Source organism: Hirundo rustica, chromosome 13, assembly GCF_015227805.2.
Source record: "Hirundo rustica isolate bHirRus1 chromosome 13, bHirRus1.pri.v3, whole genome shotgun sequence".
NCBI lineage: Eukaryota > Metazoa > Chordata > Aves > Passeriformes > Hirundinidae > Hirundo > Hirundo rustica.
The window spans coordinates 2,231,602-2,257,367 of NC_053462.1; the positions used below are offsets into that span (position 1 = coordinate 2,231,602).

The following is a 25,766-nucleotide window of genomic DNA, read 5'->3' on the forward strand; positions in this document are numbered from 1 at the left end:
TTGGAGCCTCCTGGCAGCGGGACAGCAAAGCTGTGCCCTCCCCTGCTTCCTGCTGGCAGCGCTGGGAGCCGGGTGCGCCGGGCTCAGCTCCCGCAGCAGGGACACGGCCGCCGCTTCCTGGCACGGCCGGGAGAGATCCTGCTGCTTCCCGGAGAGCAGGACATCCTGCCTGCCCAGGGGCTGACCCCTGAGCACGGCCCTGCTGGCCCTGCTGCGGGGACAGCGCGGACTGGCCACCCTCAGCTGTGCGCTGGCCCTGCCCGTCGCTGCTGCCCTTCCCTTGGTGACCTCGCCAGCTTTGCCAGGTCACCTTGGCTGCAGAGTCACAGCCAGGACGTGCTGCGTCGGGCAGATCCAGGTGCAGCCACAGCTGCCCACGGGAGCCTCCTGTGCTCCCCATCAGCCCTGATGCCCTAAATATGTGGGCTCCTGCCTGTCCTTTAGCTAGGTGATGCTGCTTGTCATGGAATCATGGAATTCCAGACTGGTTTGGGTCAGAAGGGACCTGCCATGGACAGGGACACCTTCCACCATCCCAGGGTGCTCCAAGCCCTGTCCAGCCTGGCCTTGGGCACTGCCAGGGATGGGGCAAAGACCCTTCCAGTCAGTCTTTTACCTTGAGGTTCAGTTTAGGGTTTTTCTGATCGTGTCCTCATGCATTCTGCTCCTTCACCTCATCATTCATGTTCCTCTACACTTCCCTCCTCACCTCCCTTTCACCATCCAGCAGATCTGAAGAAGAGACAATCACCAAATTCTTCGTCTTGTCAGAAGTCCACGATATCCTCCACAATATCTGGAGCACAGCTGGAATCCCTAATGAAATCCTGATGTTCAGATCATCTCTTGTCTCTGTGCTCAGCTTCAAACACCAATCACTCTTTAAACATTTGAACACCGCTCCAGTCCTTCCAGAGCTTGAGGTTCCTGGTGGTTTAGGGAGATCCAGACTAATAACTGGGATATCAGACATCTGTTCCTGACTCCATTTTCAGTCTTCCTGCTGGGGGCTGTGCAATTTCATCCTCAGATTATTTTGTTTACTGCCTTTGGGAGTGCCCACACCCATCCATGTGCTGCTGAGCAAATTCCCTGGAGGAAGTCCCCAGTTCCTAGGTCATCAGGAAGAGAAACTTCCCTGGATTCCCAGGTCTCACCCACCATGGACACTAAACTCTGGAATATGCTGGTGCTGTGAGTCCAGGTTTAGTGGAAGGAGACAAACTCTTACATCTTGTGAGATTTCCAGGGTGTGGGACACAGACCTGGCATCTCAGGGTTCTGAGCTCTAAACTGTCAGGGCAGACTCACATCTGGGGTCTCCCATCCAGGCCTGGAAATCTGAGGAGGTCAGATTTAGTGCCCTGCATTTGCATGAGCCCCATGCTCAGTTTAACCTTGGGTTTTTGTTCCAAAAGCCAGAACCCTGAAGTTTTGGCTTTTGGAAGAGCCCAACTCGCTCATGCCGTGTTGCTCTGGCAGAGCTCCAGTCCTGGTTCCGTTTGTGGAGGTACAAAGAGAGAACTCAGTGGTGTCACCTGAAACAGGAAATCACTGAGTGCCAAAGCTTTCCCAAAGGAGTATTTAACATTGCCTAGGAGTGTCCCTCGTGCCCTGCTGCTTCCCTTGCCTTATCCCATAGGGTGCAGCTGCTCCCATTCCTTGCGCTGCCAAAGCTTTTCGGGGTTAAGGATTCATTCAGAGCCATCTGACACTGAATGATAATTCCTCCTTGGCTGGGAGTGCTCTTGGAAAAGACGCCCATTATGGGAAATGCAAAGCACTGGAGCGCTGCACTGGTGCCTAATCCATCCCTCTTCCAGCAGGGCTTGCTGTCAAGGGCACAGATCCAGCCCTGCTGCAGTTTGGCCGCTCCAGTAGGACTTTTTTGGGGGAGAAAAGGCAGTGTCAGCCTTCCTCAATTCTTACTGTGGGTCTGAACCTCCACTGGAGTCCCAGCTTGTGTGGGATCTGCACTGATTCAAACGAACCCAGACACGGAGCAGCCCACAGCCTTCATGGAATTATGGAATCACAGAATGCTCGGGTTGGATGGGACCTTAAAGATCATCCAGTTCCAACCCCCCTGCCACAGGCAGGACACCTGCACTCCCACGGTGAATGGGACAAGTGCTTTCCTAGCACAGCTCTCACCCACAGGTCTGGAGAGGTCAGAACTGAGGCTGACAGCAGCCAGGAGCGATTCCCTGACACCCTGAGCTCTCCCAACTGCACTGCTGCAGCCAGGAGTGATTCCCTGACACCCTGAGCTCTCTCCCAACTGCACTGCTGCAGCCAGGAGTCATTCCCTGACACCCTGAGCTCTCTCCCAACTGCACTGCTGCAGCCAGGAGCGATTCCCTGACACCCTGAGCTCTCTCCCAGCTGCACTGCTGCAGCCAGGAGCGATTCCCTGACACCCTGAGCTCTCCCAACTGCACTGCTGCAGCCAGGAGCGATTCCCTGACACCGTGAGCTCTCCCAACTGCACTGCTGCAGCCAGGAGCGATTCCCTGACACCCTGAGCTCTCCCAACTGCACTGCTGCAGCCAGGAGCGATTCCCTAACACCCTGAGCTCTCCCAACTCCATTGCAGCTGAGCTCAGTGCTGCAGTTGGTGCCAGGGCTGGGAGGGGGTGTGCTGCACATCCCCGGGGCTCAGTGGAGCCCTGTGCTGCACTCCAGGGCCGATGCAGCCATGTGGGCACAGCCTGTCCCCCCAGAATGTCCGTGAGTGAGCCCCAGAGGTGCTGAGGGGGGAGGCTGGGCCCGGGGGCTGTAAGGGATAATCAGTGCTGCCATCCCCGCTCATTTCTCAGCACTGCTACCAGAATTTTTTCCCTTTTCTGATGGGGGCAAAGTTTCCTGCTGCTGGCCTGGGGGTTCACAGCAATGAGCTGTCATTAAATCAGCTGGAAGTTGGAGATCCAGACCATAGAGGGCAAGGCAGGATAGGTGCAGTGAGCAGGTTTTGAATTCCCTCAGGACTGAGATTCCTTTAAACTGAACAAGAACCAAGCAGGTTAAACACAAGTGCACAAAGCAGCTCCATTTGTGTTTTGTAGTGGAGCTTCTCTATAGAAGCTGCTTCTCTATAACTTCTTCCCTTCTGCTCCTCTGCTGGAGGGGATGAAAAGAGAACAGGGATTGAGGGAGCAGAGGGTGGAGACAGGCACTAAAAATAATATAAATGGCCATTGTGGGTTACCTGAGTCTAAAAATATTCCAATTTTAGTTACTTGGGCTGCTTCTACACCAGAGAGTAAAGCAAATTCAGGGAAATCTGATGAGAACAACCTGGAAGAAAGGAAAAGCTTGGCATTCTTTCCTTTAAAGGGAAGAGATAAAAAGAAAAAAACCTCCAACCCTGTAAAGTAATAAGTCAGCTAGAAAAAGATGAGTTCTGTATTAATTTTTCCTGCCACATTCAGCAAAGATAGGGGCAGCCAATGAAACTGAAAAGGCAGCAAATTCCAAAAGCAGTGCAGGAAACGCTCCTGGAGACAGCAGCTGTTCAGCCGTGGGAGTCACTTCCACAGGGAGCCTCTTCCAGGGGAATTTAGCGGGTTCCTGGGAGCCACTTCCACAGGGAACCCCTTCCAGGGGCACTTTAGGAATTCCTGAGAGCTCCTCCCACAGGGAACCCCTTCCAGGGGCACTTTAGGAATTCCTGGGAGCTCCTTCCACAGGGAACCCCTTCCAGGGGCACTTTAGGTATTCCTGGGAGCTCCTTCCACAGGGAACCCCTTCCAGGGCACTTTGAGAATTCCTGGGAGCTCCTTCCACAGGGAACCCCTTCCAGGGCACTTTGAGAATTCCTGGGAGCTCCTTCCACAGGGAACCCCTTCCAGGGGAACTTTGGGAATTCCTGGGAGCTCCTTCCACAGGGAACCCCTTCCAGGGGAACTTTGATAATTCCTTGGAGCTCCTTCCACAGGGAACCCCTTCCCAGGGCACTTTGGGAATTCCTGGGAGCTCCTCCCACAGGGAACCCCTTCCAGGGGCACTTTAGGAATTCCTGGGAGCTCCTTCCACAGGGAACCCCTTCCAGGGGCACTTTAGGAATTCCTGGGAGCTCCTCCCACAGGGAACCCCTTCCAGGGGCACTTTAGGAATTCCTGGGAGCTCCTTCCACAGGGAACCCCTTCCAGGGGCACTTTAGGAATTCCTGGGAGCCACTTCCACAGGGAACCCCTTCCAGGGGATCTTTGGGAATTCCTGGGAGCCCCTTCCGTAGGGAACCCCTTCCAGGGCACTTTGAGAATTCCTGGGAGCTCCTTCCACAGGGAACCCCTTCCAGGGGCACTTTAGGAATTCCTGGGAGACCCTTTCATAGGGAACCCCTTCCAGGACACTTTGAGAATTCCTGGGAGCTCCTTCCATAGGGAAGCCCTTCCAGGGCACTTTGGGAATTCCTGGGAGCTCCTTCCACAGGGAACCCCTTCCAGGGCACTTTGGGAATTCCTTGGAGCCCCTTCCATAGGGAACCCCTTCCTGGGGCACTTTGGGAATTCCTGGGAGCCCCTTCCATAGGGAACCCCTTCCAGGGGCACTTTAGGAATTCCTGGGAGCTCCTCCCACAGGGAACCCCTTCCAGGGCACTTTGGGAATTCCTGGGAGCCCCTTTCATAGGGAACCCCTTCCCGGGGCACTTTGGGAATTCCTGGGAGCCACTTCCACAGGGAACCCCTTCCAGGGCACTTTGGGAATTTCTGGGAGCTCCTTCCATAGGGAAGCTCGTCCAGGGGAACTGCGGGAATTCCTGGGACCTCTTTCCACAGGGAATGCCACCCAGAGGATCTTTGGGGGTTCCTGGGAGGTTTCGGGGCTATCATGCAGACAACAGAAATTCTTCCATGGCTGCGCTGGGTGAGGGAGGTGGGGCCGGGAGAGGATGAGTCAGGACCCCATTGCCAGCAGGATTCAAAGGAAAACTCCACGAGATGCAGCAGCAGAGGCATTTTGGGAGGAAAGCAGCAAAGGTTGTGTGGAAGCGAGCAGCTCTGTTGCAGTGATTCTACCCCACGCTGTGCTTTTTGGACAGAAACCCCAATCAAAAGCTTTCTGCTCTCGTGGGGCAGCCAGGAGAGAAGGTTTGATCAGGATTCCATTCCCATCTGTGGGAACATCTCCCCGCGCTCTGGTGGTGGCTGGGTCTGTTCCAGAACACACAGATGAGCTGGAGAATTCCTGGTTCACTTGGGGAGAGCGATGAAAACCGGCCCGTGGAAGGGTCTGACCTTGCCAAAGCACTTCCTGCAGCTTGGCCTTTTGGGGTGAGGGGGACCTGTAGGTTTGGGATAGAGCTGTAGGTTTGGGAGGATGCTGTAGGTTTGGGATGGAGCTGTAGGTTTGGGTGGCTGCTGTAGGTTTGGGATTGAGCTGTAGGTTTGGGTGGGAGCTGTAGGTTTGGGATTGAGCTGTAGGTTTGGGTGGGAGCTGTAGGTTTGGGATTGAGCTATAGGTTTGGGTGGGAGCTGTAGGTTTGGGTGGATGCTGTAGGTTTGGGATGGAGCTGTAGGTTTGGGATGGATGCTGTAGGTTTGGGATGGAGCTGTAGGTTTGGGTGGGAGCTGTAGGTTTGGGTAGATGCTGTAGGTTTGGGATGGAGCTGTAGGTTTGGGATGGAGCTGTAGGTTTGGGAGGATGCTGTAGGTTTGGGATTGAGCTGTAGGTTTGGGAGGATGCTGTAGGTTTGGGATGGATGCTGTAGGTTTGGGAGGATGCTGTAGGTTTGGGATGGATGCTGTAGGTTTGGGTGGGAGCTGTAGGTTTGGGATGGATGCTGTAGGTTTGGGAGGATGCTGTAGGTTTGGGATTGAGCTGTAGGTTTGGGTGGGAGCTGTAGGTTTGGGTGGGAGCTGTAGGTTTGGGATGGGGCTGTAGGTTTAGGGTGGAGCTGTAGGTTTGGGATGGAGCTGTAGGTTTGGGATGGATGCTGTTCTTTTAGATGGATCTGCAGGTTTTGGAGGACACTGTAGGATTGGGAGGGATCTATAGGTTTGGTACAAGAACAGGGTGGCCCAGCTGGAAGAAGAGCTCCAGGACAGAAATCCCGGGAATTTGGAGGGGACTGTCTCCCAGTGCTGGCTCTGAGGCACAGCTGCAGACGCAGGGATTGTTCATAACCCCTGAGTTCTGCCTGACCCTACAATTCTGCCTGCCCCCGGCTGTAATTCTTGCTGTTTCTGTGATTGCTGGGATCTCGGTGTGTTACACCCCTCTAAGATCTGAGCACATCCTCCTTTTCCCTGCCTGTGGCTCCTGGGATTCTTGCTGTCATCAGGCAGCGTTTCCTGTTGGATTTCTAATTAAAATGGCAGCCCTTGGGGACTCTCTTCCTGCCCAGCATATATTAATGGAGGCCTTAGAATATTTTAGGTAGAATTTAAATACTGCTTTTCGATGTCTTTGTTCTGCCCAAGTACATTTTTTATATAATCTACGAAATCTATGTACAACCACAGCAGGAATTAATCCCTCATCCTTCCATAAATATCACCTAGGCTGCTTCTTAGTTAAAAACCAGTTTTCCCTGCCCTAGATTCTTGAAGGAAGTAAAGAATTCACGCAGCACTTCCCCCTTTGCTCTCCTGCTGGGATCGGAGCAGCCTTGGGCGTGCGTCCCACGGTTATGGGAGGTGCAGCTCCTCAGGATTCACTTTCCCCGTGCTGTTCCCGTGGGATTTGTCCCCTCTCAGGTGCAGCAGGAAAAGGTTGCGTTGCTGTTGTTGCCCCGGCAGGGTGAGAGGACGCTTGTGTCCCTGTCACTCGTCGTGGGCCGCACTGCATTAAAATACATTTTAATGTATTTTATTGTCAGCCCAGGCATTGGAATTGTCACTGCTGAGGTCCCCCAGAGATGAATTTGGAAGAACCCAGCCCTGACAAAGCCCTTGGAGTTTGTGCTCCCTGTGCCTGGCACAGCTCTTCCCAGTCCCCCCAGGGCTGCAGCTGAGGATCCTGTCCCTGGGGTGGGAAGTGCCCCAGTCCTTTCTCCTGCCCTCTCTGGAATGCAGGAAAAGCAAGGAGTGCCCGGAGTGGAGCTGTGCCCGCACTCTGCCCCGTGCCACAGGAAGCATTCCCAGCTCCAGACGTGCCAGGAGCTTCCTCCCTGCGTCCCAGCCCCTGACAGCATCCCAGGAGCCCAGGCTGGAAGTTGTGCCTGGTTGCCGTGGCTGTAATGGAATTAAAGAGCAGGATTGAGTTAGGTGAGAGCGCTCGGCGTCCCTGCGGGGCACAGAGTGTCCTGGCAGGCTGTTCCATGCTGGAGCAGCCACAGGTCCTGCTTCAGCACAGGAAACAACCCAGGGCCGCCCCTGCCCTGCCCTGCCCTGCACAGAGAACCTTTCGCAGACAAACAGGCACAGCTCCCTTTGGGCAGTGCATTTGTGGCTCTTTTCTTCCCCAAACTCGGTTAGCAGAGGGCGAACAAGTGTGTGCTCTGCTGTCTTGATTGACATGCAGGTGGCATTAAAGAAATAGTGTTAATTGATCCAGAGCAAACCGCAGGAGTTCTTTGGTTCTTCAGCAAGTTTGCAGTTCCAGGGCGGGACCTAATGAGTTCATATTCAGTCTCAGCTGTTAATCATATGGATCTCCAGGGATCAAGCTTGGATTTTAAAAAATCTGTTCTGAATTTTAAACAAAAAATAATCAGGTGGGACTGAAAGGAATAGGAAAACAAAGGTTGCTGCTGATTTTGTTCTGAAATTGGGAAGGAGAGCTGTTCTACGGGCAGTCAGAATTTGGAGAAGACAATTCCCTTTCTCATTTAGGAGTCTGTTCCGTTGATGTGGTCGTGTCCCTGCCGTGTCCTGGCAGTGTGTTTATGGAGACAAACAGAGCTGGCAGTCCCTGCTCCCTGTGGGCTCTGGCACGGGGACAGGAAGGCACCTGTGGCACACCAGACCTTCACTGAATCCGCTCTCAAATGCTGCAGAGGGAGCATCAGACGAGCTCCAAGACAACAGCTCTAAACAAGAAGTGATTTCATTAACTGCTCTTGAACTTGTGCCTCTGATCAGGGACCTTCAGACTGTGCTGAAGCTGTCACTTCATGGGAGTGAAACTTCAGAGCGCCCTGGCACTGCCCAGCTTTGGGAGGAAAAGGGCTGGGATGCCCTTCCTTGGCTTCAGAGTGTCCTTGCTGAAACAGGTCCACCCTGAGCAGGGCAAGGCTGGCACTGCCCTGGGCCCTGGCGCCTTCTGGAGCCATTTCCAGCCCCAGTTTCCCAGCACTCATGTGTCTGATCCCTTTCTCAGGGATTTAAGCCTCCTTTCCCCTCAGCATCCCCCATACTCCTTTCCCTGGGCGCAACTGTGTATCGCTCCTGAGCAAGGCAGAGCGTTTGTCTGGTGACTGTGGTCATTCTTAAACGTCCAAAAAAGGCCCTGACCTATTTCCAGCAGTGATTCATTGCAGGCCTCTCAGAAGGACTGCAATTCCCAGAGATGCAGGTGAGAGCCCCGAGAGATTAGAGGCAGCCCGAGCACCTCGAGAAAGAGACACCCAACCTATTTACAGCTCTGGGCTTGTTTTCCTTCCCTTTTCCAAAGGCAGTGAACTGAACCCAGAGATCCCGTGGAAAACCTGAGCCGGGGGCGTGTGGGAACGTAAACCTCATGGAAAAGCAAAGCAGAGCTTCTGGAAAAAGCCCTGGCCCCAGTCCTTGTGTTGCTGTTCCTGGAGGTGACAATGCCAGCAGCTCTGTGCCGCTGTCTCACACCCAGGGCAGTCTCACGCTCGGTTCCGTGGTGGCACAACCCAACCCTGAATGTTTTCTTCCTGGAGGTTTAAAGGGAACCGTGCAGGAAAGACAGTCGCCTGAGTTGTGCTAGAAAATATTTTTAAAAGTCTGTGTCACGTTGCCGTGGTGACAAAAGTTCTTAAAATGATGAAGATTAAAGTCTAGGCTGGGAATGGTGGCATGGGGAGGGGAAGGGGGGCTGCTGTCATGACAACCTCAACTCCAAGAGTGCAAGAGGCAAAACACACGGTGGTGGCAGGATCTTTGGGGTTTTTATATATATATATATCCATTAACAACTGCCAGCTATGCCAGCCTTCTCCATGCTAATGAGTCCTGCTATTTCACCTTTCTCTGATGTAAATATTTTCCAGTAGACACAAGTCTTTGAGGGAGAAAGCAAGAAAATGCCATTTTTCCCCGCTTCCTTTCTGGACACGCTTTGTGCTGTTCTCTCTCTGTTCCCTGCACTCCTGCCTGGGGAAGAACTCCAAGTGGTCAGGAGCAAGCTGCTTGGGAAGAGTTAAATCATCTGAGGAGGAGGTGGGGGCTTGCACGGTCCCTTACAGATCTTTCCATCCCCGGCTGTGGCAGGGAGCTGTGCTGCCCTGCCTGCACACACACACTGAGGCACCTCTGTGGGGCCTCACCCCCAGTCCGTGAGCAGCAGATCAGAGCTGCCGGCCCCAGGTTCGGCTGAAAACTTTCCCCTCTTGCAGCTCCCAGCGCAAAGAGGCTTTTCCCTGTCCTGTGCCCCGGTGACCTCTCCGGGGCAGCGGAGCTCGGGTGTTCCTCGGAGATTGGGAGTGCGGCAGATGAATGTCAGCACAGCCCCTCGAGACGTGCGGAGCAGAACTGCCGCGGCAGCACCAAGGATTATTGTATTTGGAGTGTGAAATGTGCTCGGCTATCTCCGCTCACACCTGGGGCTGGGAGCGCTCCCTCGGCCCAGGCCCTTCCCGCGGGCAGCCGCTGCATCGCAGCCCTGACTCGAGGCAGCATCAGCAGCTCTGCTGACATTGGTCATGTCATTCTGTGCAAAGCAAGCAGAAAAAGACAATCAGCCCCAAGCTCTTGCCTTCATCTAAAACTTGATCTTGCGGCTCTGGCAGCGGGTGCTGGCGCAGCAGAGAGCCGGAGCGTGCACGCAGCGTGCAGGTGCAGCCGTGCTCCGCGGCCCATCCCTGCTCCTGCCTGCTGCTCCCAGCCCTGCCCAGGCTGGATCCCAGCTCCCTCCTGCTCCTTCCCAAGGGATCCCGCTTCCCGAGGTGTCCATAAACCCAACCGTGTTCCTTCACGTGATTCTTCTGCCCCGGCTCAGCCTGCCTGTGGCAACAGCTTCCTTGGAAAGCTGGAGTTTCTATCTCGGTGTAATTCAGTGGCTAAAACAGCATTTTGTCCATTCTTGCAAAGAAAAAATGTGTAAAAATGTGTCCATCCTTCCTAAAGACCAAAAGCTGAGGAGTTGCTCAGGACAGGAAACCTCGGAGTCAAATTGGATTATATTTTGACGTAGCTTAAGTGTGACATCACTGGGAGAATAAATAGGAAGTTGGGGAGGGTGAGGAAGGAGCGAAGAGTGGGGAATGATGCACGTCCCAGGGCAGCATCAGGAGAGGGAAAGGACCAGCTGAGACCTAGCTTTGCCTTGCTGAAACACCGTGTGTGCCAGCAGGGTGGGTTCACTCCACAGGGGGAATTCCTGGGGGAGCTGCCCTTTGCCTGCCAGCCCTGAGTGCTGTGCGTGCTCAGGGTGCTCAGGGTGCACAGGGTGCGCAGGGATGCTCTGTGTCTGGCTCTGTGTGCCCTGGCTGTGCTCAGGGATGCTCTGTGTGCTCAGGGATGCTCTGTGTGTCCTGGCTGTGCTCAGGGATGCTCTGTGTGCTCAGGGATGCTCTGTGTGCCCTGGCTGTGCTCAGGGATGCTCTGTGTGCCCTGGCTGTGCTCAGGGATGCTCTGTGTGCCCTGGCTGTGCTCAGGGATGCTCTGTGTGCTCAGGGATGCTCTGTGTGCCCTGGCTGTGCTCAGGGATGCTCTGTGTGCTCAGGGATGCTCTGTGTGCTCAGGGATGCTCTGTGTGCCCTGGCTGTGCTCAGGGATGCTCTGTGTGCCCTGGCTGTGCTCAGGGATGCTCTGTGTGCTCAGGGATGCTCTGTGTGCCCTGGCTGTGCTCAGGGATGCTCTGTGTGCCCTGGCTGTGCTCAGGGATGCTCTGTGTGCCCTGGCTGTGCTCAGGGATGCTCTGTGTGCCCTGGCTGTGCTCAGGGATGCTCTGTGTGCCCCGGCTGTGCTCAGGGATGCTCTGTGTGCCCTGGCTGTGCTCAGGGATGCCCTGGCTGTGCTCAGGGATGCTCTGTGTGTTCTGGCTGTGCTCAGGGATGCTCTGTGTGCCCTGGCTGTGCTCAGGGATGCTCTGTGTGCCCTGGCTGTGCTCAGGGATGCTTTGTGTGCCTGTTTCTGGCTCTGTGTACCTGGCCGTGCTCAGGGCTCCCATGCCTCAGTGCTCTGTGTGTGCTCAGGCAGATTTCTCCTCCTGGGGAAGCCCACCCTGCCACTCCAGTGTTGTCTCTGCACACTGGGGCCCCCAAACCCTTCCCTTACGTGGGTGGTGTCAGTCAGGGCTCACCCTGGGTGTGTTGAAGGTGACATTTTCCACGAGGGCTGGCACCGATCCCCAATCACCCAAACCAGTGTTTTTCGTGCCTTTGGTCTGCATATTGGAGTGAGCTCGTTGTCCAGGCTGATCTTGGGACTAAACAGGATGAGAGGTTTTGGGTGATCCAGAGCCACAGCAGCTGCTGCTGCAGGGCCTCAGCAGAGCCACCCTCAGTAATCCGGCTAAACTAGATTTTGGGCTCAGAAAAGCTCTTTGCAGCACCCACCTTTCCCCAGCCTATCGGGAGATTAACACCGAGGTTTGAAAAGGCTGCTAATGCCTCTGTGAGGAAAATGGACCTCTACCTCTGTTATCTTCAAAAGCTAAGGAGAGAAAGGCAGACTGAAAGACATGTCAACTTTCTTCCCCACAGCCCACAAATACTCCTCTTTAATGTAAGTAAACACATTTTTCCTCGCAGCAGAACAACCTTAGCTCTGACTCTGGAGCACTCACAACGGCGTACGAGACTGTTTTGATTCTCTTTTGAGATTTGTATTTCCTTCTCAGGTCTGTGGGGTTTTAAAGCCATAAATGAGGAGTAAATTCTTTGCTTTCTCTTAAGCTGGAGCAGTGTCACAGCTCCTTGATTATCCCCAGGGGATTTATCACAGTTGTATATTAACCATGGTGTGGGCACAGACACCAGCACTGGCTCGGGACCAGCAGGATGTGGAGCTACAGAACTCCTGCCACGCTGGCAGTGCAGTACTGAAGGGCAACAAGCATTTTCAGGGCTTTCCTGTGGAGCAGGATCTGTTCAGGAGCCTCAGGATGGCAGCCAGTCCTGCCAGAGGCGTGCCTGAGCTAGGATCATTGGGTGCCTGTGCATCAGGGCCCCAGGAGAGCCTCTTGGTTCCAGGCACAGCACCTCCAGAGTGTGAAAAGCCAGCAGGGATGGGCAGTCAGATCCCAGCCCGGGTGTGCAGTCAGGTGCCAGCCTGGATGTGCAATCTGTCAGATCCCAGCCCAGATGTGCAATCTGTCAGATCCCAGCCTGGGTGTGCAATCAGATCCCAGCCCAGATGTGCAATCTGTCAGATCCCAGCCCAGATGTGCAATCTGTCAGATCCCAGCCCAGATGTGCAATCAGATCCCAGCCCAGATGTGCAATCTGTCAGATCCCAGCCCAGATGTGCAATCAGATCCCAGCCCAGATGTGCGATCTGTCAGATCCCAGCCCAGATGTGCAATCTGTCAGATCCCAGCCCAGATGTGCAATCTGTCAGATCCCAGCCCGGATGTGCAATGTGTCAGATCCCAGCCTGGGTGTGCAATCAGATCCCAGCCCAGATGTGCAATCTGTCGGATCCCAGCCCAGATGTGCAATCTGTCAGATCCCAGCCTGGGTGTGCAATCAGATCCCAGCCCAGATGTGCAATCTGTCGGATCCCAGCCCAGATGTGCAATCTGTCAGATCCCAGCCTGGGTGTGCAATCAGATCCCAGCCCAGATGTGCAATCTGTCAGATCCCAGCCCAGATGTGCAATGTGTCAGATCCCAGCCTGGGTGTGCAATCAGATCCCAGCCCAGATGTGCAATCTGTCAGATCCCAGCCCAGATGTGCAATCTGTCAGATCCCAGCCTGGGTGTGCAATCAGATCCCAGCCCAGATGTGCAATCTGTCAGACCCCAGCCTGGGTGTGCAATCTGTCAGATCCCAGCCTGGGTGTGCAATCAGATCCCAGCCCAGATGTGCAATCTGTCAGACCCCAGCCTGGGTGTGCAATCTGTCAGATCCCAGCCCGGATGTGCAATCTGTCAGGTCCCAGCCCAGATGTGTAGTCAGATCCCAGCTGTGCCAGCAGAGCCGGAGACAGGGGCTGTGCTGAGGGCTGGGCCTGGCAGGCTGTGCCTGCAGCAGCTGCTGCCCTGCCAGCGCTGCCCCACGATGTCCCCATGGACAGGGCAGCCCCAGGGCTCCAGGCAGAGCAGAGGGATTGTGGTGGCTCCAGGAGCAGAGGGATTGTGGTGGCTCCAGGAGCAGAGGGATTGTGGTGGCTCCAGGAGCAGAGGGATTGTGGTGGCTGCAGGAGCAGAGGGACTGTGGTGGCTCCAGGAGCAGAGGGATTGTGGTGACCCCAGGAGCAGAGGGATTGTGGTGACCCCAGGAGCAGAGGGATTGTGGTGGCTCCAGGAGCAGAGGGATTGTGGTGGCTCCAGGAGCAGAGGGATTGTGGTGGCTGCAGGAGCAGAGGGACTGTGGTGGCTGCAGGAGCAGAGGGACTGTGGTGACCCCAGGAGCAGAGGGATTGTGGTGGCTCCAGGAGCAGAGGGATTGTGGTGGCTCCAGGAGCAGAGGGATTGTGGTGACCCCAGGAGCAGAGGGATTGTGGTGACCCCAGGAGCAGAGGGATTGTGGTGGCTCCAGGAGCAGAGGGATTGTGGTGGCTGCAGGAGCAGAGGGATTGTGGTGGCTGCAGGAGCAGAGGGATTGTGGTGACCCCAGGAGCAGAGGGATTGTGGTGGCTGCAGGAGCAGAGGGATTGTGGTGACCCCAGGAGCAGAGGGATTGTGGTGGCTCCAGGAGCAGAGGGATTGTGGTGACCCCAGGAGCAGAGGGATTGTGGTGGCTGCAGGAGCAGAGGGATTGTGGTGACCCCAGGAGCAGAGGGACTGTGGTGGCCCCAGGAGCAGAGGGATTGTGGTGGCTCCAGGCAGAGCAGGAGGATTTTGGTGGCCGTGGTTTGGACAGCAGCCAAGCCTTGTGCCAGCACAGACCAGCACTCCTAATTAAACACACAGCCTTGATTGGAGGCACTGCCAGAGCCATGCCCCACTTCTCCGAGGTGTCCTCGATTCCCTCTGGCTCAGGTGCTGGGGCTGAAGGAAAGCTGTGCAGCCCAGGATGGAGGAGGAATGCTGCGCAGCTCAGGAAGGAGGAGGAAAGCTGTGCAGCCCAGGATGGAGAAGGGCTGCACAGTTATTTGTGGCTGACAGGGTTTCAGATTCCTTTGATAGGATCCCAAGAGCTCATTCCGTGTAAGTGGAGTTTCCAAAATGAAGCTCTTGTGTAACCAGAAATCACTTTTTGAGGGAAGGTTTGGTCCTCCCACTTTCCCAAGCTGTCCTTTCCACAAGAATTGCAAGGTGTCCTTTGGCTGGAAGGACAGTGCTGATTTTGTAGCAGGGATGCTGAAGCCAGAGCTTGTTTTCATCTGTCAAAAACACAGGGATATTAACTCTATCCAAGAACATCCTCTAAATGTGAATCCACACTTGGCTCTTCCCCTGGCTCCCTTTTTCCCAGTGCAGGCTGCAGAATAACAGGAAGCTGGGGCAGTGCTGGGGTGGAAGGAGCTGTGATGCTCTGGGACCCAGCCTGGGTTGTGTTACAACAGGACACACAGTCCCCAGTGTTCCTGATGGAAACCAGAGAAGCTGCAGTTACCACTCACGTTCCTGTGCTCGTGCATGGACCAGCTCTTCTGGAATGTCCCTGGCCCTCCTCTCCCTGGTGAGCCAAGGAAGTGCTGGATCAGAGTTCCCTGCCCCACCAGCACCTCTTTGCAGTAGGATGCTCAGTGGAAGGTGTTTGTTCCCAGCCCTTCCCAGTTATTGCTGTGTGCTGCCCCGGGACTGCTTCCTGCTTTTCTCTTGCATGGCAATGCAGATGTATTCCAAGGAGTGGGCAGGAGCTGGGAGCTCCTGGGACGTTTGGAGCTGGAGTTGTCTCACCTGCAGCCCAGCCATCTGCAGTTCATCATCACAATTTCCCCTGGGAGTCCCTGAGCCATGGCGCAGCTCCTCCTCAGTGCCCCAGCCCAGGTGTGTCCCCTTCAGGGGTCTGTTCCCACCCACTGTTACATTCCAGACCCCAAGGGGCAGAGTAGGAGCTGAATCCACCTTCTCCTCTCTCTGCATGCATCAAATAAAGGCTCTGTGCCCTGCCCTGGCTGGGATAGATCCCAGCCCTCCTCTCAGAAGCTCCATATCCATCACCTGCTCCTTGAGCCATCCGTGCCCTCGGGCTCTTCGCTGCCTGCTTTTCATCTATCACAGGAAGGAAGGCACTTCCTCAATCTGACAGGGCTTCTCCCTGCCCCTGGCTGGAGTTCCCTGGGTTACAGCAGGGCTGGAGCTCTTTGAAAAACACCCGGAGGTGTCAGAGGAAAAGTCATTAGCACAGAAAAACCCTGGTGGCACCAAAGATCCTTCTGCAAACTGCTGCTCCAGCTTCATTAAAAGCACAGCCCCGGGCTCTCATTCCAACAGGATGGATAGGCTCTGGGTTATCTAAATGAGAATGATCATTTCTGCAGGGGGAGGAAAAAAAGAGGAAACCAGGAGGAATTATTCTGTATGAATTATGTGCACAGCTTTCACACTGACCTATTGAGTCAGCAGCGAGAGCTGGATTTCCTAGAACAGCCTTTCATGCTGGATTTTGGAGACATTCTTCTTTTCAGCCCTGAAAGATCACTGGAATGGCCTTTCTCACACTGGTGGTGTGGGCTCCAGCCTGGATGCAGGGAAATAATGGAGTTAGCAGCAGTTACCCAAATCATTCATCCTTCTGGATTCCAGCAGCCTTTGTGCTCCCTCCTGCCATGGGCTGAGCACGTGGGCATCGCCGCGGGCCTGTGACCCTGGGGTGGGGATGGCTGCTGTGGAAACAGGCATTCCACCTGGGCAGCAGCAATTCCAGCTGGAAAAATGTGACTCCTTTGCCTGATAACAAAAGTTTTCTGCCGTTTTAGCTGCTGGGCTGCCTTCCTGTGGGATGAGAGGCCGATCTCTGGTGTGGGCAAAGGTGGCAGGCACACAGTGGTGGGAGGAGCAGGATTATCCCTGTCGGAGCGGCCAGGAGGTGCATGGATTTGGCCACACATCACACAGCCCTGTGTCACAAACCTCCCTGACACTCATGTCCCTTGGAAGGTGATGCCCAGGTTGGGGCACTTGAAGCCCCCTGGATCAGGGGCTGTGTCGCTCCCGAGCTGTAAGGGAGTTGTGTTTGCAGCTTTGTTTTCCGTGTGAAGAACCGGCAGCTGAGGAAAACCAACCCTCTGTGCCACGGTTGTCTTTTCCTTGCCCACCTGGGCAGGGGTGTAACAGCAGAATACAAGGAACACAAGGAAAGAGATGAATCACATCCTCTTCCAGAAGCCTCTGCTGAGTTGGAGGCCGTTCCTTGTTGCATTTGATGCGTGCAGAGACTGCAGCTGACATCCAGTACAAAGGCAGCTGCCACCACGGGTCACTGTGGAACACGTATCCAGCAAGAACAGAAATCAGAGAAGGGCATTGCAGCTAAAAGATGGAATGATAGAGTTCATCCCTGAGGAGTGGCTGATGGTCCAGAAATATTTGTAACCAGCTTATTTTATAGAAGGAGTTAGGGAGCTTTAATGGTAAATTAGAAGGCAAAGTCGCAGGGCAGGAGGGCTGAGCGATGATGATTCTGTATGTTGGTGTGTGAGCTGTTTCTCAGCTGGTTCTGTCACACACCGTGCCTGACCTGAGCTGGTGCAGCTTTTGTGTCCCTCCAGCGGGGCCGTGGACGCTGATGCTGCGTGTAACTCCAGCGGGGGGTTGTTTTGGGGGAGCTGCCATCTAACCTGCTCCCCTGGGCCCGCAGATCTTCCACATGACCTACGACCTGGCCAGCGCCGTGGTGAGGATCGTCAACCTCATCGGGATGATGCTGCTGCTGTGCCACTGGGACGGCTGCCTGCAGTTCCTGGTGCCCATGCTGCAGGACTTCCCCGACGACTGCTGGGTGTCCCTCAACCGCATGGTGGTGAGTGCCGGACACGCAACACTTGCACCTGCCTCTGTTCCATCCTTTCTCCCCTATTTTGTCTTTTCCCCCTGTTCCCACTCTGTTCCCACTGCCTCTTTCCGAAGGCTGATGAGCAGAGCCCTCACCGGGTATTTTCGTAGTTTGTATTTTTTATCCCCTTGATCAGCTCATAATAAATAATTATACATAACCAGCTCAGAGATGGTGGGCAAGGTCTCCCCTCTGGAGCACCCCACGTGTTGTGCTCCCTATCCCATCTCTCAGCCCTAAACCCAGCCCTTGGGTGACATCCCTGAGCACCCACGGCCATCCTCCAGCTTCCCGTTCCTCCTTACATCCCCTGGGGCTGTCCCAGCGCTGTGGGCACCGAGGCAGATCCTGCAGGGACACAGCCCCGGGACAGGGTGACATCCTGCAGGGACACAGCCCCGGGAGAGGGTGACACATCCTGCAGGGACACAGCCCCGGGACAGGGTGACACATCCTGCAGGGACACAGCCCTGGGAGAGGGTGACAAATCCTGCAGGAACACAGCCCTGGGACGGGGTGACATCCTGCAGGGACACAGCCCTGGGACGGGGTGACATCCTGCAGGGACACAGCCCCGGGAGAGGGTGACAAATCCTGCAGGGACACAGCCCCAGCATCTGGGGGCAGATCCTACAGGGACATACCCCCGGATTTGGGGGCAGATCCTGCAGGGACACAGCCCCGGGACAGGGTGACACATCCTGCAGGGACACAGTTTGGAGACATATCCTGCAGGGACACAGCCCCAGGATTTGGGGGCAGGTCCTACAGGAACACAGCCCCGGGATTTGGAGGCAGATCCTGCAGGGACACAATTTGGGGTCATATCCTGCAGGGACACAGCCCCGGGATTTGGGGGCAGATCTTGCTGGGACACAGTTTGGGGGCATATCCTGCAGGGACACAGCCCCAGGGTCTAGGGGCACATCCTACAGGGACACAGCCCCGGGGCTCGGAGCAGGACGGGCCCCGGCAGATCCCGCAGAAGGCAGGAGCCAGGCTCCCTCTCCTGGCACCGAGCAGCAAGGAGCAGGCATGGAAACGGCTTCCCGCTGGAATCTGAATGTATGGAGTCCCAGAGACGGGGCTGGGGCTGATCCATAATTGCCATTGCTGCCCCTGTGCCCCATACCCCCTGGCGGGGTCGGTGTGAGCACTTACCCACACCCGAGCGAGCCCGGTCACGGGGTGAGGAGCCAAACTGCCCGGTGCCATCCAAAGCTGGCCCTGCTCTTGCTGGGAGGGAGTTTGACACCATATGGCAAAGGCACGGTGAATTCATGGCACCTTTTAACCATCTTGCTGAGAATTCAGGAGCTTTTATTCAAAGGGACAATGTCCAGTTGATTAAGCAGCAAAACCTGACAAAGCTTAAAAAATTGCCTCTTACTGCAGCTCTTAACCTCCAGATTGCCCCAGCCAATTTCTTCTAGAATAAAGGAAATAATCAGGCACTGGGGCAGAACAGAACAAATGTAAAATGTATCAAAGATGTGCCAGCCTGCCGTGCCTCCCACGTGCAAGGCTGTGGGCACGGGCTGCCCGTGCCTGCAGGAGTGAGCATCCATGGAAAAGTCTTCTGTTTGCTGTTTGTTTATTCATTTCTCCTCTCTGCAATAATGGTTCGCTTCCTGCTGCCTGCAAGGTGCCAGACTGCCAGCTCTGGAGCCTGGAACCTTCTGCTTATCTCCAGCAGAACAACAGCCCATGCAGCAGCTGCCTGGCCTTCCCCCTGCTGCCTTTTTGTCATTTATGTGGCAGGAGCAGTCAGAGGTTGGGGCCCCATCGTGCTGCTCAGGGCCAAGAGGAGCTCAGCTCCTCGTGCCAGGGAGCTCCCAGGTGCAGGTGGCCTCATTGGCCATGACGCCCTTGAGGGATGGCTTCGGAGCAGCAGGTTTGGACCACGATTCCCTCATCCCACCCTCGGCTGCTGGTGGCAGCAGCAGCCGCTGGCTGTCCCCATCCGTCCCTCGGGGAACGGCTACAAGCTGGGCTTGAAGCTGCCAGCTGCAGTCAAGGGGAAGGGGCTGCAAAAGCAGCAGGACGTGGGACAGAGGAAGAAAAGATTTAGCCAAGGCAAATCTTAGCAGCGAGGCTGGGGAGAGAGGGAGGGATGAATTCCAGAGGCAGGATGGCCCAGCAGGCTCCAGGAGGGCAGGGGAGGAAACTCCTATCCAGAGCAGAGCTTTCCTCGTGCCTTGTCTTCCCAGCCTTGAGAGCCTCTGAAGATGGGAATTAAATTTGCTTGGGGGGATTTTTTTTCTGCTTCTTCCCTGCAGCTAAATCACACTTTTTTTTTTTTTTTTTCTTTTTTTTTTGTTCCTCTTAAAAGAGGCAGGGAAAAAGAAATCATTATCTCTGAAAATGGAGCCTCAGCAAAATGGGATGAAGAACTGGAGAGATGCCCCACCTATAGTTCAGGGGGCTTCCACTCCAGAAGCTGTGCAGCAATGTGCCAGCCCCAAAATTGCCTGGGGTTAGAATATTTAACAGAGAGTGCAGTAGTTCTTTGGGAACCAGACAGGTTTTTTCTCCCAATAATGTCCTTTAATCTCCTGAGAAGATTTCCAGGTGTGTCACTGGGACCAGTGGTGGATGTGGATGGCATTGTCAGTGAAACAATTCACATCTGATCTGGAGGGGAGCATTGAGAGAGTCAGGGAACAAGAAACTGGAGCTCCAGGCTCTTCTCAGGCTTCGGTGCCAGGGTGTGGAAGGAGGGTTCCAGCATGGCTCTGAGTGATGGACACGGGAGGGAGAGGCCAGGATGGCCTCTGTGCCAGGGAGCCGGGATTTTGGGACACTCTGTACCGGCCTGGTCGGAGCTCTGGGGAGATAAATAAATATCCTTGGTGCACAGCTGCCCTGATTACACACAGGAGCCAGAAGTCTGGGACAAAGGGAACCTTCTGAAGCTGCTATAGCAAAGGGGAGCTGGAAGTGAGGTTCAGATGCTTTGGAGGCTTTGTCCCTGAGTGTGCTGGTGCTGCTCTTCCTCTGTTCTGGGGTTTCCCAGCACTTGGCACTCCATAAACCCAGCCCTCATTTCCATGCTGCAGGGAAAGAAGATTCATCACCTCCCATCTGCTTCCTAAAGGCTTGATCCTCATCCAGGGGATTTGCGAAGAGTCTGGTGTTGCCAAAACCATCTCAGGGCCTGGATAAATCCCCGAGTCTGGTTCCTCTCGGTGTTTTCCACATGCCTCGTGTTCCCTCCTCAGCAGCCGTGGCAGCAGTGGGTGTCTGGCTGCCCCCTGAAGCGGCAGGGCAGGATGTTGGCAGTATTAATTGCTGAGCCCCGCTCCCAGGGGTTTCTGCATTAGCTTTCCCGCAGTGCACTTTATTAAAAACTGGAAACACTGGTGAGTCAGCTGCAGAGCGTGTGCTGCTCCCTCAGCGCCGGCCTGGCAGCTCCCCTCCCAGAGATCCGAGCTCTGCCGAGCCCTGAAAGCTGCTGGGGACACGTGGCCTCCCCCCCTGGTGCTGTGCCGAGCTGATGAAGCCTGCAGAGAGAGCAGAGATCCCCGGGCCAGTGCAGCCACTTGCCCAGCAAACGCTGCTCAGCCTCCAGCAGAGCGAGGGGAGCACATCCCCTCCCTGCTCACAGCACCTGGCTCGGGGGTGCTGATGGGAAGGGAAGAGGAACGGCTGCAGTGTGTGGAACAGAGCAATCCCGCACGGATCTGCTGGGATTCCCAGCTCCCCCCGAGCCTCTGGGCTCGCACCTCCCTCAGCAGGCACAGGAATCTCTGCAGGAGATTCCATCTTCTATAAAGTCTGCCAGGAGCAGCAGGAGCGGGGCTGCTGCAGTGGGGACCTGGAGCTGAGGGTGACAGGCGCAGGGAGTGCCCTTCCCAGTCCAAACCAGGGTGGGCAGGGCAGAACGGCCCACGACTGGAAATACGGATCCTTGCAGGGGCTCTCCATGGAGGCCAGCAGGAGATGGGGAGATGGGGACAGCTGCAGGGCTGGAAAGGAGGCAAAGGCACTCCACACAGAGGGCTGGGTACGGGTACCACAAGCACGGGCAAGGAGTGGGTGACTGGAACAAGGAGTGGGTGCTGGACAAGGAGTGGGTGACTGGAACAAGGGGTGGGTGACTGGAACAAGGAGTGGGTGCCTGGAACAAGGAGAGGGTGCCTGGAACAAGGAGTGGGTGCCTGGAACAAGGAGTGGGTGACTGGAACAAGGAGTGGGTGCCTGGAACAAGGAGAGGGTGTCTGGAACAAGGAGTGGGTGACTGGAACAAGGGGTGGGTGACTGGAACAAGGAGTTGGTGTCTGGAACAAGGAGTGGGTGTCTGGAACAAGGAGTGGGTGTCTGGACAAGGAATGGGTGACTGGAACAAGGGGTGGGTGACTGGAAAAAGGAGTGGGTGACTGGAACAAGGAGTGGGTGACTGGACAAGGAGTGGGTGACTGGAACAAGGGGTGGGTGACTGGACAAGGAGTGGGTGACTGGAACAAGGGGTGGGTGTCTGGAACAAGGAGTGGGTGACTGGAACAAGGGGTGAGTGTCTGGAACAAGGGGTGGGTGCTGGACAAGGAGTGGGTGACTGGACAAGGAGTGGGTGCTGGACAAGGGGTGGGTGCCTGGAACAAGGAGTGGGTGACTGGACAAGGAGTGGGTGCCTGGAGCAAGGGGTGGGTGACTGGACAAGGAGTGGGTGCCTGGAACAAGGAGTGGGTGACTGGACAAGGAGTGGGTGCCTGGAACAAGGAGTGGGTGACTGGACAAGGAGTGGGTGCCTGGAACAAGGAGTGGGTGACTGGAACAAGGAGTGGGTGACTGGACAAGGAGTGGGTGCCTGGAGCAAGGGGTGGGTGACTGGAACAAGGAGTGGGTGACTGGAACAAGGGGTGGGTGAGTGGAACAAGGAGTGGGTGACTGGACAAGGAGTGGGTGACTGGAACAAGGAGTGGGTGACTGGAACAAGGAGAGGGTGACTGGAACAAGGGGTGGGTGACTGGACAAGGGGTGGATGCTGGACAAGGAGTGGGTGACTGGACAAGGGGTGGATGCTGGACAAGGGGTGGGTGACTGGAACAAGGAGTGGGTGACTGGAACAAGGGGTGGGTGACTGGACAAGGGGTGGGTGACTGGAACAAGGAGTGGGTGAGTGGAACAAGGAGTGGGTGACTGGAACAAGGGGTGGGTGACTGGACAAGGAGTGGGTGACTGGAACAAGGAGTGGGTGACTGGACAAGGAGTGGGTGATTGGAACAAGGAGTGGGTGACTAGACAAGGGGTGGATGCTGGACAAGGAGTGGGTGACTGGAACAAGGAGTGGGTGACTGGACAAGGGGTGGATGCTGGACAAGGAGTGGGTGACTGGACCAAGGAGTGGGTGACTGGAACAAGGGGTGGATGCTGGACAAGGGGTGGGTGACTGGAACAAGGGGTGGGTGACTGGAACAAGGAGTGGGTGACTGGAACAAGGGGTGGGTGACTGGAACAAGGAGTGGGTGCTGGACAAGGAGTGGGTGACTGGAACAAGGGGTGGGTGACTGGAACAAGGGGTGGGTGCTGGACAAGGAGTGGGTGACTGGAACAAGGGGTGGGTGACTGGAACAAGGAGTGGGTGACTGGAACAAGGAGTGGGTGACTGGACAAGGAGTGGGTGACTGGACAAGGAGTGGGTGACTGGAACAAGGAGTGGGTGACTGGAACAAGGAGTGGGTGACTGGAACAAGGGGTGGGTGAGTGGAACAAGGAGTGGGTGACTGGACAAGGAGTGGGTGACTGGAACAAGGAGTGGGTGACTGGAACAAGGAGTGGGTGACTGGAACAAGGGGTGGGTGAGTGGAACAAGGAGTGGGTGACTGGACAAGGAGTGGGTGACTGGAACAAGGAGTGGGTGACTGGACAAGGAGTGGGTGACTGGAACAAGGAGAGGGTGCTGGACAAGGAGTGGGTGACTGGAACAAGGAGTGGGTGACTGGAACAAGGAGTGGGTGACTGGAACAAGGAGTGGGTGACTGGACAAGGGGTGGATGCTGGACAAGGAGTGGGTGACTGGAACAAGGAGTGGGTGACTGGAACAAGGAGTGGGTGACTGGACAAGGGGTGGATGCTGGACAAGGAGTGGGTGAGTGGAACAAGGAGTGGGTGACTGGAACAAGGGGTGGGTGACTGGACAAGGAGTGGGTGACTGGAACAAGGAGTGGGTGACTGGAACAAGGAGTGGGTGAGTGGAACAAGGGGTGGGTGACTGGACAAGGAGTGGGTGACTGGAACAAGGGGTGGATGCTGGACAAGGAGTGGGTGACTGGAACAAGGGGTGGGTGACTGGAACAAGGAGTGGGTGCCTGGGATAATCCCTGAGAAGATCCCTGGTGTCAGGTGAAGCCATGTGGAGCTTCCTTTGGAAACAAGGCCAGAACAGGCAGGTTCTGTCTTCTGTCCCAGGTGAAGTTGGACCTGTCTCATCTCCATGTGTTCCCATGCTGTTCCCATGCTGTTCCCATCCTTTAAACTGGATCTGGAGGTTTTTTTCCCCAGCCCAGCAGTTCCAGGGGTGGTCAGGGATGGTCAGAGACAGCTCCTGAGTTCTCCAAGTGTCAATGGTGTAAGTCAGGCATAACATTGTTCCCCATGACTGTGCCCCTATCCCGAGAACTTCCAGCACTTCTCCGTGTCTTTACTCATCTCACTCCTCTCCAGTAAGGATTCAACCAGACACACTCACATGTACATCAGAACCAAAACACCCTGTCAGGCACCACGGTTTGCCTGCAGAACCCAGCAGTTGCCTTTGAAGTGTTCCAGGGAAGTGTCTCCAAGTATTCAAAGGTGGATCTGAGCAGGCCAGACTCTAATGCCAGAGAAGCCCTTGCAGCACTGCCAGTGTGGATGTTAAAAACAAACCAGCCTGAGAAATTGCTTCAAAGTCATTTCACTCCCTTTTGCAAAGTGTCTTCGTGCCTCTGAGATAACCCCCTCTGAGCAGGCACAGATCTGTCGCTCCGCTTTTGCTTGCTTTGGGATTTGCTTAAGGAGGAGTCGTTTTCCCCCTGCAGTTTAAGGCCTCATTTTCCTCCCCTAATGGGCCATTTCAGCCACTCCAGTATGTGGGGACTGGTGTGGGATTGGATAGGGTATGGCCCTCGTGGGAACGAGTCGTGGCAGCGTGAGGCGCCTGGTGCTGATGAACCCGTGTCCACAGTGCATGTGGAGCCTCTTCTAGCCTGCCCTAAAGTACTGTGGGCTTCACCTGCCTGCTCATCCTGTGCAAAAACTAAAAGCCTGAAAACTAAAGAGGTACCCAGACCTGGCAGTGAAGAATCATCACAGAGCATCCAGTGCTCTTCACACTTGGTGTCCTGAAGGTAATCGCTCTGAAAGGCTTCCCCTTCACAGAAGTGCCTCTCTCTGAGCAGTCCTTGACACGCTCTCCCAGCAGAGCTTGGTGCTCGGGGTTTGTTTGGAAAAGCTCCGTGTTTTCCTGCAGCTCAGGCCCCCCAGTCCATCATCCCTCAGCCTGTCCTCGCAGGAGCCCTGCTGCTGCTGGGAATTGGGCTGGGACTCGGAGCTGTGCAGCTCCCAGGGAGCCAGCAGCGTTCATGCAGGCTGCAGGGGCTCGGCGTGTTGGATGTTAGAGGGTTTTGGATGACTAATTCCTACAAAACAGTGGCAAGCTTCCTTGTAAACAGCACTCCTGAGCAGCAAGGTGCTGGAAGAATGGCTTTTAAACCTCCAGATGTTCACAGCCACTAAAGACCCTGGCAGTCATTTTTCTAGCTCAGCTGTTACTGCTCTGTCTGCCCAGATTCCCTTTGGGAATTTCAGCTCAGCTTCCTTTGTTCCTGCTCTCAGGTCTGCCCCGTTAAACTACTGCCACACTGAACTCAGAGGGCAGCAGCATTCGTGCAGCACCCAGAGAGGAATGGGGAAGGAATTCATTCTGGAAGGGACGGGGCAGGACAGCTGCACTGCCGCTCCCTGTGCCCCAGCACCGCTGGGATGTGCTGCCCACCTTTGCAGGGATGCAGCGTTGCAAGCAAAGCGTGGCCGAGTGTCACAGCTCCCTGCTGCTGTCCCGGGGTGAGGGACAATAGGTGGAGGCCACAGCAGCTCCGTGCCCTGAGTGCAGGGCCATGGGGAGGGGGCTCCTTGGCAGTGCAGGATGCCCGTGGGAGCTGTGTGAGAGGCCCACTGCCCCCACAGAGCAGAAGGGGCTCTGCAAAATGCCACAAAAGCTGCGGGTGGAAAATGCACCCACCACTCTTTGGGCCAGGCCTCAGAGCCACAGCACAGGGCAGAGGAGCAGGAGGGGTCACTCCTTTGGCCTCACACCTCACAGCCCCTGTGGCCTGACCCCTCCTCTGCCCTGGCCAGGGGACAGAGCCCCTTTGCCCTGTCCTGCCCTGTCCTTTGCTCCTCTGGGCTGTGGCTCCTCATACACGGGCCAGGGGTGCAGCCAGCAGCAGTCACCAATGGCCACTTGGTCTCTTGCCCCTCTCTCGTGGCTCCAGGGTGTTTTTCCCCGGTTCCTGCTCTGTTGGGAGGTGAGCCCAGACAGGCTGGTGCTGGCAGGGGGCAGGAGCAGTCTCTCCTGGGCTGTGGCTGTTCTCTGCTGTCACTT

The 25,766-nt window shown here is 55.7% G+C and overlaps 1 protein-coding gene across 1 annotated transcript in view; it reads left to right on the forward strand.

Annotated features, from left to right (window-relative positions):
- The window catches only part of HCN4 (hyperpolarization activated cyclic nucleotide gated potassium channel 4), a 96,307-nt gene that overhangs the window by 41,027 nt on the left and 29,514 nt on the right, over nucleotides 1–25,766 (forward strand). Inside the window, 1 exon segment of the mRNA XM_040077833.2 lies at nucleotides 16,988–17,149. Coding sequence (XP_039933767.1) covers nucleotides 16,988–17,149 — 162 coding nt within the window.